The sequence below is a fragment of the Pygocentrus nattereri genome, chromosome 11 (genome assembly GCF_015220715.1).
Source record: "Pygocentrus nattereri isolate fPygNat1 chromosome 11, fPygNat1.pri, whole genome shotgun sequence".
In the NCBI taxonomy this organism is placed as follows: Eukaryota; Metazoa; Chordata; class Actinopteri; order Characiformes; family Serrasalmidae; genus Pygocentrus; species Pygocentrus nattereri.
Genome location: NC_051221.1, coordinates 37,118,497 through 37,137,808, shown reverse-complemented (window position 1 = coordinate 37,137,808; position 19,312 = coordinate 37,118,497). Strand labels below are relative to the sequence as shown.

Genomic DNA, 19,312 nt, shown 5'->3' with positions numbered 1-19,312 from the left:
CTACTACACAATATTAAAACCATCCAGCAGCCTAAACACATCCTGGAGAGAAGCGTGAGGCAGCGGGCCCCCTGACTGTGGCATTCTCGAGCCATGCCAGTGCCCATTTAGAGTCTCCACGTGAACCTTAGGCAAAAAGGGTAAGTAACTAAAAAAGAGCAAAGACAAAGAGCATTTATTTTTTTCAGCCATATAGAAATTAAAAAAACGGTCATCGGTTATTGAAGACTGGTGAACGTACAGACTGATCAGGGTCACTTCGAGTCATGATGGCCACACTGACTGATAATGACCACACTAATCAATGATGACTATACTGATTAACAATGACTATGCATGACCAAATTACCTGATAATTATCATAAAGACGGGTAATGATTACAATGGCCGATGGTGAGCATCCTGACTGACAATAACCACAATGACTGATAATGACTACGCTGACCAATAACGACTAGACTGGCTTACAATGACCATACGGAATAATGATGGCCGCTCTGACTGACAATGACCAGCCTGACTGATATTAAGCAGAATAACTGATAATGATTATACTGAATAATATTGGCCGTGGAGAAAGGGACTGGACCAGCTTTTTATCCTCACCAGGGTCCTGGAGGGTGCGTAGGAGTTTGCCCAACAAGTCCACATGTGTTTTGTGGATTTGGAGAAGGCATTCGACTGCGTCCCTCGGGGGATCCTGTGGGGAGTGCTCGGGGTGTACAGGGAGAGTCTCTCGTTGTTACGGGCCATTCAGTCCCTGTACAAACGGAGGAGGAGCTTGGTTCGTATAGCCAGCAGTAAGTCAGATTGGTTTCCAGTTAGGGTTGGCTTCCGCCAGAGCTGTCCGTTGTCACTGATTCTGTTCGTAACTTTTATGGACAGAATTTCTCGGAACAGCCAAGTGGCGGAGGGTGTCCCGGTATGGTGGCCTCAGGATTTCATGTCTGCTTTTCGCTGCTGATGTGGTCCTGTTGGCATTATCAGGCCAGGATTGCCAGCTCTCTCTGGACCAATTTGCAGCCAAATGTGAAGTGGCTGGGATGAAAATCAGCACCTCTAAATCTGAGACCATCGTCCTCAGTCGAAAAAGGGTGGCATGCTCTGTCCAGGTCAGCAGTGAATTCTTGCCCCAAGTGGAGGAGTTTAGATATCTTGGGATTTTGCTCACGAGTGAAGGAAGGATGGAGCGAGAAGTTGACAGGAGGATTGGTGCGGCATCTGCAGTAATGCGGACCCTATACCGGTCCATCACTGTGAAGAGAGAGCTGAGCCAGAAGGCGAAGCTGTCAATTTACCGGTCAATCTATGTTCCAACTCTCACCTGTGGTCACGAGCTTTGGGTAGTGACCAAAAGAACAAGATCACGGCTACAAGCAGCCAAAATGAGCTTTCTCTGCAGGGTTGCCGGGTGCTCCCTTAGAGATAGGTTGGGATAGTGTAGTGGGTAACACTTCTGCCTTCTACACTGTAGACTGGGGTTCAATCCCCCACCAGGGTAAGCACCCTACACTATACCAATAAGAGTCCTTGGGCAAGATTCCTAACACCACCTTCGCCTACCTGTGTAAAATGATCAAATTGTAAGTCGCTCTGGATAAGAGTGTCAGCCAAATGCCATAAATGTAAATGTAAGATAGGATGAGAAGCTCTGCAATTCCGGAGAGGCTCGGAGTAGAGCCGTTGCTCCTCCACATTGAGAGAAGCCATTTGAGGTGGTTTGTGCATCTGGTAAGGATGGCCTCAGGATGCCTCCCTAGGGAAGTGTTCCAGACATTTCCAATGGGGAGGAGACTCCGGGGAAGACCCAGGATACGTTGGAGGGATTATATCTCTCAACTGTCTTGGGAATGCCATGGTATCCCTTTGGAAGAGCTGGAGGAGGTGGCAGAGGAGAGGGAGGCCGGGGCCTCTTTGCTTAGACTGCTGCCCCTGCGATCCGTACTCGGATAAGTGGATGACAATGGATGGATGGATGAATAATGATGACCATCCAGATTGATGATGACCATCCTGACTGACAATGACCACACTGGCTGATGATGACCATCCACCACATACAGCAGGGATCCCAAGACCAATACATTAATACATAAAAACAGAATACATTAAAAAGAGAATGCAACGATTTGCAAATCGCATCGACCCATATTTTATTTGCAATAGAAGATACACATATCAGATGTTGAACGTAAGACATTTTACCATTTCATGAAAAATATCAACTCATTTAGAAATTGATGGCAGCAACGCATCAAATCAAATCAAATCACATTTATTGTCACATCACATTTACACAGATGGAAAGTGAGTGAAAATCTTAGGTGTGTAGCTCCCTTATAGACTTTAAATACAAAAAAAAAATCTAACAAGAAAAAAAAAAAAAAAAAAAAAAAAATATATATATATATATATATATATATATATATATGTATGTATATATATATATATTTGTGTGTGTGTGTGTGTGTGTGTGTGTGAGATCTCAAAAAAGTTGTGTAGCATCCCCTCTTCTTTTAACAACAGTTGGTAATTATCTGGGAAGTGAGGAGACCAATTACTGGAGGTTTGGGAGAGGAATTTTGTCCCATTCTAGTCTGATGTATGATTCTAGATGCTCAACAGTCCTGGATCTTCTTTGCTGAATTTTTCATTTCATGGTGTATCAAATATTGTCTATTGGTGAAAGGTCTGGACTGCAGGCCAGTTCAGGACCTGGAGTCTTCTTCTGTGAAGACATGCTGTTGTGATGGATGCAGTATGTGGTTTATCAGACACTGTCTGGATGGGAGCATATGTTGTTCTAAAACCTCTGTATACTGTTCAGTTGATAGAGCTTTTTCAGATGTGTAAGCTGCCCATGCCATCGGTGCTAATGCAGCCCCATACCATCAGAGATGCAGGCTTTTGAACTGTGCGCTGATAACAAGCTGGATGGTCCCTCTGCTCTTGAGTCTGCAGGACAGGGTGTCTTTGGTTTCCAAAAAGACATTCACATTTTGATTCATCTGACCACAGAACAATTTTCCATTTTGCCTCCACCTGAAAGAGTTTTGGCCCAGAGAAGTTGGTGACATTTCTGGATCCTGTTGACATATAGTTTCTTCTTTGCATGATACAACTTTAACTTGTATTCGTGGATTGTGCGGCAAACTGTGTTCACAGACAGTGATTTCTGGAAGTGTCCATGCAGTGATTTCCAGTACAGAATCATGCCTGTTTTCAGTGCCTGAAGATCACAAGCATCCAATATTGATCGTTGGCTTTGTCCCTTGTTTACAGGATTTTCTCCAGATTCTCTGAATCTTTTGATGATATTATGTACTGTAGATGGTGGAATATCCAAAGTCTTTGCAATTTTATATTTAGAAACATTCTTCTGAAATTGTTCAACAATTTTTAGACATGGTTTTCCGTTGATTGGTGGGCGGCACGGTGGCGCAGTGGGTCGCGCTGTCACCTCACAGCGAGGAGGACCTGGGTTTGATTCCCCGGCCAGGTGACCGGGGTCCCCTCTTTGTGGAGTTTGCATGTTCTCCTCGTGTCTGCGTGGGTTTCCTCCGCGTTCTCTGGACATGTAGTCTTGCTGATTGGACATGCTAAATTGCCTGGGTGTGAGTGTGCGAGCAACTGTCTGTCTGCCCTGCAATGGACTGTCCAGTTTGTCCCTGCCTTCCACCCGATGACTGCTGGGATAGGCTCCAGCACCCCTTGTGACCCTGACAGAGAAGCGGCCCCGTCCCAACTTTTTTTCAAGTTTTAATGAGTTTGATGTTTTTCATGAAATGGTAAAATGTCTCCCTTTCAACATCTGATATATGTTCTATGTTCTACTGGGGTTGTACATCACGGCTGGCATAGTCATATACGTTGGACTGATCACTGTGGCAAAGCTGTAGTGCATTTATAATTTGGAATCCATGTCTTTTTGTAATTATAAGAATAATTATAGAACAATTATGTTAAAATATTTAAAAGTCCAAACGTGGTACTCCTTAGTACTCCAGCTGAAATGCTTTACGTTTGATTTGGCTGGAATGTGTCCTTTATTTCCGCTGCTCCACAGTGCTGACCCCTGATGGCCAACATTATGACTACCATGCAGGCCTGCCTTCAAATTAGTGCAACTGTCTGTATCATAGACCAACAAGGGTCTGTTTACCTGACTATCTTCCTGGCTATAAAGGACATTATTAGTGAGGTTACACATTATGGAAGCACCTGGCCTGCTTTGCTGTTGGTCACACATCTCACACTAAAGGGAATAATGTAAGTGCCCAACAATTTCTTCTTTTACATGCTTTACTCTGACCCCACATGGTAGCTGCTTCCCCTTGTTTTCTGGGGTTAATGTTTAATTGAACTGAGAGTGTTTGAGTGCCTGGCTGTAGCTGCACTCCCTCTGTTTATTGATATCGAGCCCAGATCAACAGGTTTACTTTCAACAGAGCAACACGAGCCGCAAGGTGACGCTTTGGAAACCACGCCCTCTGGTTGTCACAGCAACCTTCCAATTGTCTGCAACCACGCCCTCCAGGAGCTACAGAGACCACGCCCTAAAAGAAAAAAGGAAGGAAAAAAAAACACCTGACGCACAAAGACTGGGAGCTTGTGGCCGGATTTCCTCAGAGAAACACGGACGGTATGGCAGCGGAGGAGTCGCTCTACATGAGGACGGTGCTGTCCCTTCAGGGTTCGGTCAAACCAGACGACTCGAGTCTGGCCTTGCCGTCCGAGGACAGGCTCGCCCGCTCGGACTCCCACACCGTGAGCCACCGGCGCTGCCGAGTGGAGCAGCAAGTGCAGCAGCTCACTCTCTCCCGGAGAGGAAAGGGGTCGGCTCTCAAAGGTGAGCGACGACTATCGGTTTCGGTGTAAAGCTCACTTCTGCCTCGACTGCTTCTGACTATAAAAAGCTTTATCTGCGCCTGCATCCCTATAAAATAAACTTTATCTGTACTCCTATTGTACTCCTGTACTCCTAAACTCACCTGTTAGTCGGTTGGATTTGTCTTGTTCCCTTTTCTTATCCAACAGTGCGAGTTCCAACTCCTGTGGATATACATAGCTAATGAAGATGCTTTGGAGAGGATAGTGTATTTATTTCACATGTTTTAGGACATAGGCTGTCACACCCATGCATCATTGAAAGTGTGGAACAAAGCAGGAGGATGTAGAATCATAGTAGTGTGCAAATGAGTGAGGCTGATGATGATATTTTGGTGGCTCAACTGATTCTTTGTTCTTCTCAGGTAGCCTGTCCATTGGCCATCTTGCAACCAGCACACCAGACAGAAATGGTCAGGTGAAGGTACAGCCGTCTTCCTTTCAAGATTGTCGTTTTTACACCGTTTGAAAACAGCAGCTGACATTTACATTGCGTGAACATTTCCTGATGAATGGCCCAACAGAAAAGCTCCAGAGTTATTTGAATAAAATAAGATCTCATTCTGTAATCCTACCGCTTTGAATACAAGGAGATCTAATCCTACAAATATTCAAATGTCAGCTATTTTTAAAGGCTCTGATTTAAATGGTCTTGAACTTGTTTCTGCCACAGGCCTCATCTTTTGCTTCAGAGTCAATTAAGCCGGTGAGACGGGTGGATGTTTCTCACTGGCCCAGTCTGGAGCTCCCTCAGTTTAATGCGGGCTATGGGACGTTAAGGTATGGCTCGTCTGGAAAGAGCTTCTGCTGGAGGTCTTCAGCCTTTACGCTGCCTGCGATGCGATCAGTGTTTTCTGCCGACCATCTCCAGGCGACTGTCCCTTCACAGCACTATGCCCACTCTGATACGCTCAAGAGCACTCGGCCGTTCGTGTCGGGCAGGTCTGCTACGCTACAGCTTCCCAGCAAGCCCATCTATGAGGATGACCCTTTAGATGATGTCTTCCTGTCCGAGGGCCCACACATCACCCCCTTCAGGTCTGAAGATCAGATGTTTTTGGAGAGGCAGCAGGTGCAGAGATCTTTCAGTCAGCCCAGAGAGGAGCTGCATGGGTCTCAGGATCTGTCCTGGCTGCTTCGTGAAGGGTGGGAGCTACAAGAGACAGCAAGCAGACGCCCGTCGCAGACTGCTTCACAGCTCAACGCTGAGGTGTACGCAAACGGGGTGGCAGTGGCTGAAGAGTCCGAGGCCAAGCAACAAGCAAGGGTTAACACCGTAAAGTAAGGCTTCAGCTCCTGTTGTTTAAAAAGATCAGTCATTTTTCCTTTTTGTGTCGTTTACAATTATAAGTTTAGAATTATTTGTCATTTTGCAGTACATTTGATTTATATCCAGAATTCCTATATGTAATTACATGTTAATTATACTGCTAGTTCTAGACGTAATTATATTTGCATTCTGTATTGACAGGTTTGAGAGTGCACTGACTTTTTCTGTTTTTTATCACAAAAAATGGGAAATGGGATTTTTCTTTCTGGAAAATTATCCTGTTCACAGTAACTTTTCCTCAGATTCAAATTATAGTAAACTCCATGTCTCCTTAGACCCACAAATGTGGGATCGACTTGAAAGCTCAGAATCCACCTTTTCTCTGCTCGTCTCAACTGGGAAATAATAAATGTAAATGAATATCATATTGTATCATTATTATATTGTTGTATTAATTATAAAATTACTAAGGATGCACTGATTATTCATTTGTATGACCACTTCAAATTTCTTTACAGCCTGGTTGGCCAATAGCCAAATTTTCTGCTGATTTTATTAGCCTTTTTTAACCTGGAGTTCTTACTGTGTTGGTTAAATGAACACATGAAACACACTAGCACATTTCATTCAATCACTGTTTATTAGCCAAGCTTATAAACATTACTCACTCTGTAATGAGCCAAACAGGTGTTTTAAATTTCTCAGTTTAAATTTCTCAATAATTCAGTCAGATTCACATAACATGACTCAAAAAGTGCTACACTGAAGGTAAGAGGCAGTTGGCAGTTCAGCACAATGAGTCATTCATAGTTATGCAACACCATTTTGGTACAGGTGAAGCAGCAGCATTCAGATTCAGAGTGAGTACCCTTACCTGCCTCACTTTATTTACCCCATGAAACTGAAAGACAGATCAGACAAAATACAAACAATAAGTTGGTCAGATGACAATTTCATAGTTTGAGCAAAAAAGCTTATTTTTTATGACCAATGATGACCAGAAAACAACCAAAGACTTTATGTACGCTAAGCCACACATTTTGGCTTTATGTACCTACATCAAACATATTTTGTTTAAAAAGTGAAAATGTGTGTGTGTGTGTGTGTGTGTGTGTGTGTGTGTGTGTGTGTGTGTGTGTGTGTGTGTGTGTGTGTGAGACAGACGGGGAAAGCGAGGCGCAGAGATGACAATGAGGACGGCTGTGAGTGACCTTTCCCAGGAGAACACAGAAAGGCAGCTGACTGCTGCGAAGTTCATACAAAACCAGTGCTACAGCAGTGCAGATGCTAAGAAAACAGTAAGTAATATCGCCCTACTAATCTGCTGAATTCAACCCAGTACAAGTAAACTAAACTTCATTGAACTAAAATTTCAACATTTCCAAATTTCTTAAATCCTGAATTGCTGTCTGAGGTGAGTTTTTGGACTGAAATACAGCCTCAGATTCTCTCGTCTGTGCTTTCTTCAGCTGTTGCACAGGCGTGGCATCCCAAAGCTGCTGAAGCTGCTGGACTCTGAAGATGAACAGCTGCAACAGGCTGCCGCAGGAGCGCTCCGAAATGCTGTCTTTGAGAGCACAGAAAACAAAATGGAGGTGAAAGATTGTGATGGTGTTGCTGTGATCCTGCGCCTGCTCAGTGTAAACCGAAACATCGAGGTGCGACGACAGCTCACAGGTCAGTCACCAGATTTTTAAATGTGTTTTTTAGACATTTTTACATACAGTATACGCCAGTCACTATTATTACGTGATCACCAGAACATGATTATTTGAGCCGATTCCAATTATTTTCCACGGTTGTTACTTTTTACTATCGTATGTTTATGACATGACAGACAGCGCGTGAATTGAGTTTTTAGTTTGAGGCACAGTTTAGAGCACAGTGATAACATTTATTTAAAGTTTGTTAATAACACCTTTAGAGATCAGCAGTGAGTAATGTTTGTTTATTTGATGTTTGTTAATAACACCTTTAGAGATCAGCAGTGAGTAATGTTTGTTTATTTGACGTTTGTTAATTACACCTTTAGAGGTCAGCAGTGAGTAATGTTTGTTTATTTGATGTTTGTTAATAACAGCTTTAGAGATCAGCAGTGAGTAATGTTTGTTTATTTGACGTTTGTTAATAACACCTTTAGAGATCAGCAGTGAGTAATGTTTGTTTATTTGATGTTTGTTAATAACACCTTTAGAGATCAGCAGTGAGTAATGTTTGTTTATTTGATGTTTGTTAATAACACCTTTAGAGATCAGCAGTGAGTAATGTTTGTTTATTTGACGTTTGTTAATAACACCTTTAGAGATCAGCAGTGAGTAATGTTTGTTTATTTGACTTTTGTTAATAACAGCTTTAGAGATCAGCAGTGAGTAATGTTTGTTTATTTGATGTTTGTTAATAACACCTTTAGAGATCAGCAGTGAGTAATGTTTGTTTATTTGACGTTTGTTAATAACACCTTTAGAGATCAGCAGTGAGTAATGTTTGTTTATTTGATGTTTGTTAATAACAGCTTTAGAGATCAGCAGTGAGTAATGTTTGTTTATTTGATGTTTGTTAATATCACCTTTAGAGATCAGCAGTGAGTAATGTTTGTTTATTTGATGTTTGTTAATATCACCTTTAGAGATCAGCAGTGAGTAATGTTTGTTTATTTGATGTTTGTTAATAACACCTTTAGAGATCAGCAGTGAGTAATGTTTGTTTATTTGATGTTTGTTAATATCACCTTTAGAGATCAGCAGTGAGTAATGTTTGTTTATTTGATGTTTGTTAATATCACCTTTAGAGAGCAGCAGTGAGTAATGTTTGTTTATTTGACGTTTGTTAATTACACCTTTAGAGGTCAGCAGTGAGTAATGTTTGTTTATTTGACGTTTGTTAATAACACCTTTAGAGATCAGCAGTGAGTAATGTTTGTTTATTTGACTTTTGTTAATAACAGCTTTAGAGATCAGCAGTGAGTAATGTTTGTTTATTTGACGTTTGTTAATATCACCTTTAGAGATCAGCAGTGAGTAATGTTTGTTTATTTGATGTTTGTTAATATCACCTTTAGAGGTCAGCAGTGAGTAATGTTTGTTTATTTGATGTTTGTTAATATCACCTTTAGAGATCAGCAGTGAGTAATGTTTGTTTATTTGATGTTTGTTAATAACACCTTTAGAGATCAGCAGTGAGTAATGTTTGTTTATTTGATGTTTGTTAATAACACCTTTAGAGATCAGCAGTGAGTAATGTTTGTTTATTTGATGTTTGTTAATAACACCTTTAGAGATCAGCAGTGAGTAATGTTTGTTTATTTGATGTTTGTTAATAACACCTTTAGAGATCAGCAGTGAGTAATGTTTGTTTATTTGATGTTTGTTAATAACACCTTTAGAGATCAGCAGTGAGTAATGTTTGTTTATTTGACGTTTGTTAATAACAGCTTTAGAGATCAGCAGTGAGTAATGTTTGTTTATTTGATGTTTGTTAATAACACCTTTAGAGATCAGCAGTGAGTAATGTTTGTTTATTTGACGTTTGTTAATAACAGCTTTAGAGATCAGCAGTGAGTAATGTTTGTTTATTTGATGTTTGTTAATAACACCTTTAGAGATCAGCAGTCAGTAATGTTTGTTTATTTGATGTTTGTTAATATCACCTTTAGAGATCAGCAGTGAGTAATGTTTGTTTATTTGATGTTTGTTAATAACACCTTTAGAGATCAGCGGTGAGTAATGTTTGTTTATTTGACGTTTGTTAATTACACCTTTAGAGGTCAGCAGTGAGTAATGTTTGTTTATTTGACTTTTGTTAATAACACCTTTAGAGATCAGCAGTCAGTAATGTTTGTTTATTTGACGTTTGTTAATAACACCTTTAGAGATCAGCAGTGAGTAATGTTTGTTTATTTGATGTTTGTTAATAACACCTTTAGAGATCAGCAGTGAGTAATGTTTGTTTATTTGACGTTTGTTAATAACAGCTTTAGAGATCAGCAGTGAGTAATGTTTGTTTATTTGACGTTTGTTAATAACAGCTTTAGAGATCAGCAGTGAGTAATGTTTGTTTATTTGATGTTTGTTAATAACACCTTTAGAGATCAGCAGTGAGTAATGTTTGTTTATTTGACGTTTGTTAATAACACCTTTAGAGATCAGCAGTGAGTAATGTTTGTTTATTTGACTTTTGTTAATAACACCTTTAGAGAGCAGCAGTGAGTAATGTTTGTTTATTTGATGTTTGTTAATAACACCTTTAGAGGGCAGCAGTGAGTAATGTTTGTTTATTTGACGTTTGTTAATTACACCTATAGAGGGCAGCAGTGAGTAATGTTTGTTTATTTGACGTTTGTTAATTACACCTATAGAGGGCAGCAGTGAGTAATGTTTGTTTATTTGACGTTTGTTAATTACACCTATAGAGGGCAGCAGTGAGTAATGTTTGTTTATTTGAGCTCAAGCTGTTTCCATCATCAGTCAGGATCTAGACAGCAAGATAGCTGATTTATCCACTTTAGGCTAGAACTTTAATAACTGAATACAGTGAATAAAATAGACTATTACGTTGTTTATCAGTTTTTTCTAATGCAGTTTATTGTAAACTAAAATTTCATTAAATGTCATGAGCATAAAAAAAACAATTTGTAGAGAGCGATAATACACTTTGGAGTGTATCTTAGTAGACACACTCACTTCTAGACATCACGTCAAGTCAGTATAAATATGAACAAGATTGCCTGGATGCCGAATGCTGTTGACTGCTGTTCTGGGTTCATCCATTCATTGTGCACGTGTGCAAAGAATAAGTTGTCTTGAAAGGCTATCTGCTTCTCTGAGCAGCTTATTACTTTATACAGGATTGTGCTCTGTGTTCTTCTAAAATATCTCAACCATTGCTGGCCACCCGTACTGCTCAAATCCTCATCTAAAGGTTGGACTACTGCACTTTTACTACTGGGTCTTCTTCCATATACAGCAGAGGACATAAAGAATGCCGCTGCTCCAGTTGAGCACATTTTTTCATGTTATACTTCTGTCAGATTATCCGGCTTCGAGTCACAACAGGTATCAAATACAAATGTCTAATCCTTGCAGTCCGAGCTTCAAAAGAGCGTGCTCCTCACAACGTCCAAGCTAAGGTTCAGAATTATAGCCCTGCACAGCAGCCCAGAAGCACCACAGGATGCCCGCTGATCCCACTGCCTTAGAAGCCCGTCTGTCCTCCATAATTACCGCTAGCAGTGTTTAACTCTCTGTTCGGGGATTACTGTTAGCTGATACAGGGTGAAGGGTTCATACCAGCGTTTTGCTGATTTATTTTAACTGCACATTCTGTAGATCAGTGGATTTTGCTGAAAATCAGTGATTGATATTCAGGCTGTTTGGTTTGGCCAGCGTAAGTGGCTAAAATGAATTTGTGCACCCTAATTTGTTTTTGTCTGTTTTGCTTGATACCTGAACTGATTGACAAGAATGAAAGGACTAGATCAGTTTGGCAACAATCCAGACATGTTTACACAGTTCTTACACAGTTCTCCTCCTGACCCTAACAAGTAATGCAAGATTGTGCCGTGCCAGTTAGCATCGTCTAAACCGCACTCCTAAATTGCACGTGTGCATGTTAATATGCGCACATAGACTTGCCTATCTGGCTTCTGACATGACGTGACAAGCTGTTGTTTAGAGTTGTACGCATGCTTTAAACACTGCAGTCAAGTGGCACGTTTTGTTGATTTTCTCCACAGAGAACACTCACATGCTATTTTTCTGTCATTTTTAGGGCATGATTTAGATTTGAACACATTGCGAAAAAATGTAAAAGTCGAAATGTGCAGTAACTTCTGTACAGACCACACTTTGTTTTTATTTTTCCAGCGTGTTCTGTTCAGCAAATAAATAGGAATTTTATGTCTGTACTGATGTGTATTTAGTTCCACCTAGAAACTAGGCGCCCAAACGTTTGCATACACCCTTAAAAAATGAATAATGTACAGATGAACTCAGCCTTCAAGGTGGCTTCTGCTACTGTTTTTATATTTTTGTCCACATAAATCGATGCGATTTGATGCGATGAAAGTGTTTGATGATTTAGGTGTGCTAATTGGTCACCATAAGCTTCCATTATTTGTTAGCCTCATAGCTGCGGTGCAAAATGTGTGCATGTTGTATGTAACTTTTAAAATATCAGTTTGTGCAGATCTTTGGTGGTTCCATGAGTCCAGGTGGTAGTTTCTGCTGGAGCTGGCTGGTGGTGTCTTTTTAAAGGGGAATTCCACCTGTTTTTCAAAATTTCTCTTAGTTCTATGGTTGGTCACAATGTCTACAACACAAACATAGGCATTTTATTTACAATCCAGTCTGATCTACTCATGTCTTCTGAGTTTTTATATTTAATGCAGACGATGGTAAAATCTGAAAAAGGTGTGTTACTTTGGGCTTTGCCTTACAGCATTCTGCGTGTACCACTCCTTTCTGTTTTAGGTAAAAACTTCTCAAAGCTGTGCTGAAACAATCTCAAACATAAGATAATGGATTCATAACCAATTTATGGAATACATCTCTGCAAGGCAGCTTTCAGTGGCATTAAACTCTTCAGACGTCTGGTTCCTATCACCACAGCTGTAAACAATTCTGTCAGTCAGTTGATCTGGAAAGGAGAGTTTCACATAAAATCATTTTAAATAAAATTGTTTACATCTGAACGATGAACAGTTAAGTAGGCATTTTGAGAAATCAATAATATTCCCTTTCAAGCCTTTAAATGTTGACTTTCCCATCAGGGCTGCTGTGGAATCTCTCCTCTCACGACATGCTGAAGGAGCAGCTGTGCAGAGACGCAGTAAAACCGCTCACTGACACCGTGCTGGTGCCCTGTTCAGGTATCTCAGAGGGGGAACACCCCAAACTGGAGCTGCTGGCTGATCCTGAGGTTTTCCTTAATGCTACAGGCTGCCTGAGGTATGACGAACCTCCACTAATGACATACAGAAAGTATATATATATAAATAGCTTTTGGCAATTATGCTGTGAATATGCAAATCTCTCTCAATGCATTTATAGAATATATAAGTGATGCATTTGAGTGCTCTTTTGTATTTGGTTTTTAGGAATATAAGTTCAGCTGGTCCAAACGGACGTAAAACCATGAGAGACTGCAACGGTCTCATCGACGCTCTTGTTTATTATGTGCGTGGAACCATTGCAGATTATAAACCTGATGATAAGGTATCCTTATTATGTTCACGTTATTTGACGCTTCAAACTTTGACCCTGTTTAATCTTGTTTACTGTAAACTGCAGGAAATTTTTTTTTTCTAATGACATTGAAATTTTTGAATAGAAGCCACAGAGAGGCTATTTGGACTGCCTGCCAAACGTTCTTCCATCTGTGGTGAATATGAATGCTATTGTTTTGTCTCTCTTTTTTAGGCTTTAGAAAACTGCGTGTGCATCCTGCATAACCTGACTTATCAGTTTGAATCTGAGCTTCCTGAAGCACTCAGGCCAGTGCTGCAGGAGTCCAGACAGAGTCTTACGCTTGAGACCCACAAACCTGGCTGCTTCAGTATCAGGAGTGCCAAAATCGCTGAAACAGACAATGTAAGTCATTTTATTTCAAATGTGTTCGTTTCTAGATTCACTGAAAACACAGTTGAACCAACTGTATTGATTTAATTATTATTATTATCATTCTTATAAGCTTAAAAACCTAACTGTTACTTTGTGACTTGACACATATGCTTGTGTAAATAACTGGTAATACAAACGTGTTGCTGTTCTCACCCCTACTGGTGGTCATTTCAGCATGAGGAGTCAGACTGCCCCCTGCTGGAAGAAAAGGGAAACCCTCGAGGTGCTGAGTGGCTGTGGAGTGCCATTACCATTCGCATGTATCTGTCCCTTGTTGCCATTAGCAACCGCCAGCTGACACAGGAGGCATCCATAGGAGCCATGCAGAACCTCACAGCAAGCACCGGAGGGGTAACGTCAGTTATAAAATGAATTCACTGAGCCCTGGATGTCTGCACATATTTATTGGGGACCACAATAACAGATACAAGTTTTTTTTCCTTCATTCATAGAACACATCATTATTTTTCAGCCTTATCTTCACCTGCGACATCTGTACCATATCATCGCTGTCCAAAAACATGTATCCCCAATTTTAGTTTTTTTGTTTGTGTGAAATATTACTGATGAATTGACAAAATCACTTTGAATAAATTATTGTCACATTAACTTACACTGAAAGTAAATAATGTTTTTGCTTTCTATTGTAGAGCTACTATTTTGGAGATACTTGTTTTTCTTTAGACAGAGATGATATGAGTGATTACGATGGACAAGAATTTTAACTCTATGAAAAAAAGAAAAAACTTGTTGTCTCAAAACACACTTGCAATAGAAGCCAGTGTGCAGATGTTCCAGACTGAAAAACACTGAAGTAGCACTTTAAGGAGGAAATCAAATACCTGTACACGTTGCTGTTTACATTGACTGAGCCAGTTGAGCCACTTTAATGTTGGATATTAACTAAACGTTTTATTACAAAATAGTGAAACTATTTTGATGTTTTCCACATCACACGTTAAATATTTTACATTTATGGTCACACAGAAGACTGAAGAAAATGTTAGAAGTATTTAAGAAATGCAGCAACAGTACTATACAAAAATTAGAGACCAGCCTTTTGTTTATTTGATTTCCAATGAAAATGACCATTATTTACTGTTACATTATTATACGTTTGTCATTTTTCAATGTTAGGAAAAAAGCAGAAAACATATATTTAACATGAAATAACACAGAAGCCTGAACAATTAAATGTAATATCACATTTACAGTGTTTAGCTCAGTATTTGCCTTTATTACCACTTCCATTCCTTTTAAAAGCCATGCTTTCAGTTTTTGAAAAGAAATCTACAGGGATATTTTCCACACCTCCAAAGTTCAGACTTTGAAGTTGGTTGCTTTTACAGTTTAGACTCATCAGTCCATAAAATTGCATTATAGTTGACCAGTTTCATTGTTGTAATGCAGATTTTCTTTGTTTTGTCTATTTGCTTTTTATCAGTTATGGCTTCTTTACAGCTACACATCCTTTCAGACTCAGTGCTGAGTTGTTCTTGTTACAGTGGAAGGATGGACAGAAACAGCTGTGGATTTTTTCAAATCTGAAGAAAGAGTGGAGCTTGATTTTCTTCTCCCTCTCAGAGATGAAGGCTTATTAAGTATTGTGTATATGAGGTGTGAGGAGTCTATTGTCTCTGTATCTTTTAATCATTTTTGTACTCCAGTTTTAGAAACTCCTAGATTTTCATTATTTCCCTCTTTATGTAAGTGGATTGTCTTTTATCTAGTCTCCTCAGAAATATCTTCTCTAGTAGCTTTAGCTAGGAATTTGCAGGGCTGTTAAGGTGTATTTGGGTAGTTGCTCATGTGAATGTTATTGTCTGAAGGGGGAACATGATGTTAGTGAGAACTCCGGGAAAACCTTTTGTTGGAAAACACGGTTGTATGAGTTGTATGAAAGGTAGGTTGGACAACGTAAGGTGTTTATTTCTGTAAAATGTATATTTCCTCCTTTTTTCTGACACTGAAAAATGAATAATTTGTGTTGATTGGCTGTTTTTACTAAAGAAATTGAATAAACAAAGTGGTGGTCTCTGACTTCTGTACAGTACTGCAGATCCTTGTAATGTGAATTGGTGTTTTGATGCTACCTGATCTGCAATCATATTGTATTTCAAAGGTAATCATTTCCAACATGCCCCTCAGGTGTCGCAAGCTGTAGCCCACATCATAGTGCTGAGAGAGAACGGCCTGCAGCAGGTAAAGAAGATGCTCCAGGAGGGAGAGGAAGAAGTGAGGAGGGTCTCCCTGAGTCTGCTCAAAAACCTGTCCCGCTACAAAGAACTCTACTCAGACATCAGTGAGTATCTCACCAACATTACTGTCACATACAGTCCATGGTTTAAAAAAACAGATGATTAAAATGAACACATCAGGCTCTTTTGCTGTCAGTGCTTTTGCTTCACATTCTGATGTGAGTTAGAGTTTCTTTAGTTTTTCCATTTTGCTAGGAAAGCAATTATAAAACAACCGTGCTTTCCGTTTAATTTCCACTTAAGCTTGTTCTAATAATGTTGTTTGGATCTTGACTAGTTAAACAGGTGTTGCCGGAGCTGGTAGCCATACTTCCCACGACTTACACAAACACAGGACAGCTTGTGATGGCCACGTCAATCTGTCAAATTCTCAACAACCTGAGCCAAGCTTCTGTACAGAACGCTAGTGCCGCTCTGAACCAGGGGGTGCTACCCAAGATCATCAAAATCAGCACCAGAGACCACAGGTACCCAATCACTCTGTTACCATAAGTATCATGTTGCCGTAGAATTATGCTGTTGTAGATAAAACATGCACAGCCAGCTTCAGAACCTGTCCCTGCATCTAAGTGGGGTTTAGTACTGAAATGTTAGGGCTACTTTGTTCCAAAACCAGCTGATGAATCAGTCTTACATTTTGGTGTGAAATTCTCCTGTAACATGGACAGATATCCTGCTTCCTTGAGTGATTACAAGTCCTATCAGGCCCTGACATATGAAAACACCCTTAAAGCATGACACTTCTTCCTGTTTTACCACTAGTGTGAAATTACTGTGGTCAACCATAAGAGCATTATTTGAGCTTTAGTCACATAAAGCACAGAGAGATTGTTCAAGAGTGTGTTACTAGTATTGATGCTGAGGAGACTTGCTGTTCGAGGTGGGCAATATGACACTATTCTATCATTATCATGATAAATAATACATTCTTCTCAGCACATCGTGGATAATGTTTAAGAATATTGGCAGTTTTTGTTCATTGTAGCACTACTAGTGTCAAAATATCTTGATTCATATCATGTATTACGAAAGTTGTCAAGATATGATGTTTTTGGCATATTGCCCAATATTTCTGATTCTGAGCCTAACAAAGGACCTCAGAAGCCTCTCCAGATCAATACGTGTCTATAGCATTTTTCACTCTCTAGCAACATGTTTGGATTATAGCTTTTAGTGCCTCTGAAAACTTTTAAACAGAATTCTCACAGTGTAATTATCCCAACAACCAGAGGTGGGCAGAGTAGCCTAAATCAATGCTCAGGTAAAAGTATTGATATTCGGGTAAAATAATAACAAAAGTAAAAGTATCTTCCCGAAATACAACTTGAGTAGAAGTATAAAAGTACTGGGTCAGAATATTTAAGTACTGATCTTCTCATTTTGGGGATTCTGTCAGCCTAAAATTAAATGCAAAGTGACATGTGACCCGTCACAAAGCAGTACAGATGTTGTCACCTACAACACAGTGAAATTATACACAAAAAAGGAATAATTAACTAATAAGAATGGCTAAAATGTAACTATATAGAGTAATATGTAGTTTCATTCAGTCATTAATATACTTGAGTAGAAGTAAAAGTATTATTAGTATGATAGTAGTAGTATTTTTATAATGTTAGTATTACTATAATATTAGCATAATTATAGTAGTATAATTACAAGTATTGTTACTTGAGTAAACTAATTAATACCCACTGCTGTCCATAACAAGGCTGGAGACATTAGAAGGGACACATTCAAGGCACAAAATTAGCAGAAAATCAGGGGAAACAAACAGGTGTACGCAAAAGTTTGAAAACATCTGTTCAAATGATGTTTCTGTTGCTTTTCTACGTGAAAATAAGTCCTCTGCAGGAAACCTGTGACGTTTTTCTACAAACTTTAATTCAATTCAATGTAAAGGCTAAACTGTGCCATAATTTTTGCACAGGCCACATTTTGGTTGGTTAGTGTAGTGGTTAACACCTCTGTCTTCTACACTGTAGACTGGGGTTCAATCCCCACCTGGGCAAACACCCTACACTATACCAATAAGAGTCCTTGGGCAAGACTCCTAACACCGCCTTGGCCTCCCTGTGTAAAATGATCAAATCATAGGACGCTCTGGATAAGAGCGTCAGCCAAATGCCATAAATGTAAATTTTATGTTTTTTCCCCAATGTGTTAAATTCAGCGAATAAACAGTAATTGTATAATTATTTCCACTCAAAATCAACAAAACACACCATTTGACCAGGCGCGGCCAGACTTTTGCATATGACTGAACTCTTTGATCGTCCTGTTTGGGCCATCAGTTAACAAATGTGACCAGAGCTTCTATTCTCCTTATTTGACATGGTGTAGAAATGGACCTACGAGAGCTGGCCAGGCTGCTGGTGTCCTGCTGCAGACTCTGTGGAAACATTCAGAGCTTCATGGGAGCTACAGGAAGGTCAGTGTTTGATTGATTGTCCAGTAAAGTTTATAAGTATAAATGAGTTGAAATAAGATTAGGTAGATGCTGCTCTACCTATTACATTCCATAACTTCTTCTGTTGTGATCTGTGGCAGGCTGGTTATAGGAAGACAGACTTCATAAACAGCAGAACAGTGAGGGCAGTCAGTTCTGCTCGTGACTGATCTCGAGTGGAAAACAGGAGGATTACAAAAGAAACACTTAAACTAAAAAACAAAACCTAAAACTTTTAAAGCTTGGAAACTAATCTGGAAAGGTCTTCTGTGTGCAAGTGAAAATGTCATTTTTATTTAATATTTTTTATAATTGTAGCATCTTATGATGTTTTTCCATCTATTTGCTATCTTGTTTTTTATTTTTTATTTTTTTTATTATTAAACAACTTTTAAACAAATATTCAGCCTCCAGTCTGGTTCTATTCACACTGTTGCATGTTGCCTCCCCTGATATGCATTAAAGTTTCACAAATGAAACAAACGTATTGATGAATAAAAAACGTGGTTACTAATGATCTTACTCATTCTTTATTTAAAGGGTCCATATCATGGAAAAACAAACTTTTGTCACTGATGTAATACATAAACAAGTATCACTAAGTTATAATAAGCATAATTCACAGCCCTCCATACAGTCCATGTATTGAAACAAAGCTGCAAAAATAGCCTGTTTTGACTTTACTGTCTTTGTGACATCACAAAAATACATTTACAATTTGTCCAACCCAGCCTACAGCATTTTAGCCATGCCCACTCACACTGAACTTATAAGAAGTTCAGCCAGGACTGCTTTTTGAATAAGCAGCAGTACAGATCAGCCAATCAGAACA

At 39.5% G+C, this 19,312-nt stretch overlaps 1 protein-coding gene across 1 annotated transcript; it reads left to right on the top strand.

The window, feature by feature from the left end:
* The first annotated feature begins 94 nt into the window (after positions 1–94).
* pkp2 (plakophilin 2) lies at positions 95–18,811 on the top strand. The gene is made up of 14 exons (XM_017716394.2): positions 95–140; positions 4,449–4,849; positions 5,253–5,311; positions 5,561–6,168; positions 7,320–7,455; positions 7,627–7,834; positions 12,924–13,101; positions 13,251–13,368; positions 13,573–13,743; positions 13,948–14,124; positions 15,922–16,075; positions 16,309–16,498; positions 18,375–18,462; positions 18,582–18,811. Exons 2-14 carry the CDS (start codon positions 4,645–4,647, stop codon positions 18,648–18,650), a joined length of 2,361 nt encoding a protein of 786 aa, XP_017571883.1. The 5' UTR covers positions 95–140; positions 4,449–4,644; the 3' UTR covers positions 18,651–18,811.
* Positions 18,812–19,312: the final 501 nt, after the last annotated feature.